Raw genomic sequence first — 2,584 nt, 5'->3', positions numbered from 1 at the left:
ACAGAGGGTCTGACTGGGGTGGGAGACAGCAAAGGGTCTCAGTGTCCCATGGTGACATCAGGGGGGTGGAGCCCGGCCTGTCCCTCCTGGGGGACAAGGGATATCTGCTGTCACCCCACCCAGGGCACATGGGACATCTGCCCCCATCCTTCAAGCAGCAAAGGGGGACATTGGCCTCGTCCCTCTCGGGGGACAGAGAACACTGGCCTTGTCCCCTCAGGGCACAGGAATCCCCACTCCATGGGGCGTGGGTGGCTCTGTGGGGGGGAACAGGTGGTGGCTGTGCCCTGCTGAATGTCCCCATGTCCCCCAGCTGGGTGCTGCACTCAGGGTCCCTTGAGCCATGTCCCCCCTCAAGGACACCCCAGGACCACCTGGAACCTCTGCTCAGTCCAGGACCCCCCACCCCCCCAGGTACACAGGGTCCCCACCCCGCAGGGAACCCCAGCACATCCCTCTCCCCACACAGGGTGGGCTGAGCCCCCCGCCCCACCTGCTCCAGGGGACAGCAGCCCCAGGTGCCCAGGCTGAGGCGGCAGCACGTGCTCCCGTCGGGACAGCTCGTCTCCTCGTCACACTGGACGCTGCCCGCTGTCCCCTGTGTCCCCCGCGGCAGCGCCGGGCTCTTGCGCACCCAGGGCCGGCGGGCGCCCCCCCCCTGCAGGCAGCTGCCCCCCTCGGGGTCGCAGGTGTAGCCCTGGGGGCAGCAGTGCACGTGGTCGGGGCAGCAGACGGCCTGGGGAGCACAGAGAGGGGGCTGAGCATGGGGGACCCCCTGTACACGGTTGGGACACCCAGGGGACACATGTGTCCCCTCCTGCCTGTTCCTGCCCTCCCCTGGTGTCCCCCCAGACCCCATCCCCACTTTGATGGGGGCAGATCTGAAGAACCCCCCAGAGGTGTTTGTGCTTCTCCATGGGACACACAAAGGTCCCTGAGCATCGTGGTGGCCTCATCTCCCTCTGTCACCTCTTGTCACCAGAGCTCCAGACTGTCCCACTTAGCACAGGGGGCCTGACTGGGGGGTGTCAAAGGGGCTTGGTGTCACTCCCATCCCCGTGGGACAAGGGAGCCTTCCTGGGGGACAGGGGACAACTGCCTGTCCAGGGGGGTACAGGGAACCCCAGCCATTGTCCCACCCAGGGGACAGGGGACAGGTGCCCTCATCGCACCCAGGGGACAGGTGACACCTGACTGTGTTGGGGACACAGAGGACCCCTGCCATTGTCCCTTCCAAGGGCAGAGGGGACATCAAACCTTGTCCTGGGGGGGTACAGGGAACCCCCACCCCTGTCCCTCTCAAGGGGACAGGGGTCAGCTGCCTTCATCCCACCCAGGGACAGATGGCATGTACCCTCATCCCAACCAAGGGACAGGTGACATCTGCCCACATCCCACCCAGGGGACAGTGGCCAGGTGCCCATCCTGGTGGCACAGGGCACCCCCCRTACCTGCTCCAGGGGACAGCAGCCCCAGGCCCCCGAGCTGAGGCGGCAGCACGTGTTCCCGTCGGGACAGCTCGTCTCCTCGTCACACTTGACCTCCCCAGCTGGGCACAGAACAGTCAGAGCTGCTGTCCCCTCCCGGGGACAGGACAGGGYGTGGCCACCCCGGGGGGTCAGGGCTCACCTTGGGGCAGCGCGGCCAGCGGGGCAGAGCGCCCCAGCGAGGTGCAGGTGGCATGGGTCAGGTCACAGGTGGTGCCCTGGGGACAGCAGTGCTGCCCGTCACCGCAGCACACAGCCTGGGGGAGACATGGGTGACAGGGACATGGTGACAGGGACATGGGTGACAGGGACACGGGTGACAGGGACACGGGGTGACAGGGACAGGGTGACAGGGACAGGGTGCCCATCCCAGAGTGTCCATCCTGAGGTGCCCATCCCAGAGTGCCCATTCTGGACTGTCCATCCCAGAGTGCCCATTCTGGACTGTCCACCCCGGAGTGCCCGTCCCAGAGTGTCCATCCCGGGGTGCCCTTCTCAGAGTACCCATCCCAAAATGTCCATCCCGGGGTGCCCATCCCGGGGTGCCCAACCCAGGGTGTCCATCCCGGGGTGCCCATCCCAAAGTGTCCACCCTGGAGTGTCCACTCCTTGCTGCCCACCCCGAGGTGCCCACGGCCGTGCCCGCACTCACGTTCTGCAGGGGACAGCAGCCATACTGCGTTGGGGACAGCTGGCAGCAGGTGGCCCCGTCGGGACACGCCGAGCGGCCGTCAGGACACAGCACCTGGCGCGGTGCCACTGAGGGGACACCCGGCATCACCGTGTCACAATGTCACCGGTGTGTCCCCTCCCCGGGCACCCCCAGGGGACAGMCCTTACCTGGGACAGGGGGCTGGCGCTTCCAGGCGGGGAAGGCCGAGCTCAGGGGGGTGTCATTGTCACCGGCGGGGGACACGCAGCGCCCGCGGCTCAGGTCRCACACGGTGGCGTGGGGACAACAGTGCACCTTGTCAGCGCAGCACGAGGCCTGCGGTGCCACCCGCACTCGTCACGGCCACGGGCACGGCCACCGACCCCTCCTACACCCCAAAACCCCCCCAAACCCCATCCACACTCCCCTCCAAACCCCAAACCCC

General features: G+C 67.2%; 1 protein-coding gene across 1 annotated transcript in view; it reads right to left on the bottom strand.

Moving 5' to 3' along the window:
• GRN (granulin precursor) overlaps positions 1-2,496 on the bottom strand; it is a gene marked incomplete at its 5' end in the record, with an annotated part of 3,797 nt that extends 1,301 nt beyond the window's left edge. The window contains 5 exons of the mRNA XM_057388773.1: positions 494-736; positions 1,452-1,549; positions 1,630-1,744; positions 2,140-2,246; positions 2,328-2,496. Coding sequence (XP_057244756.1) covers positions 494-736; positions 1,452-1,549; positions 1,630-1,744; positions 2,140-2,246; positions 2,328-2,496 — 732 coding nt within the window. The remainder of the gene's footprint in view (positions 1-493; positions 737-1,451; positions 1,550-1,629; positions 1,745-2,139; positions 2,247-2,327) is intronic.
• Between the last annotated feature and the right edge of the window lie 88 nt (positions 2,497-2,584).

Source organism: Malurus melanocephalus, unplaced genomic scaffold, assembly GCF_030028575.1.
Source record: "Malurus melanocephalus ecotype Western Australia unplaced genomic scaffold, MMel_1.1 scaffold_2478, whole genome shotgun sequence".
NCBI classification, from domain to species: Eukaryota; Metazoa; Chordata; class Aves; order Passeriformes; family Maluridae; genus Malurus; species Malurus melanocephalus.
This window is presented reverse-complemented; position numbering and strand designations above follow the sequence as displayed.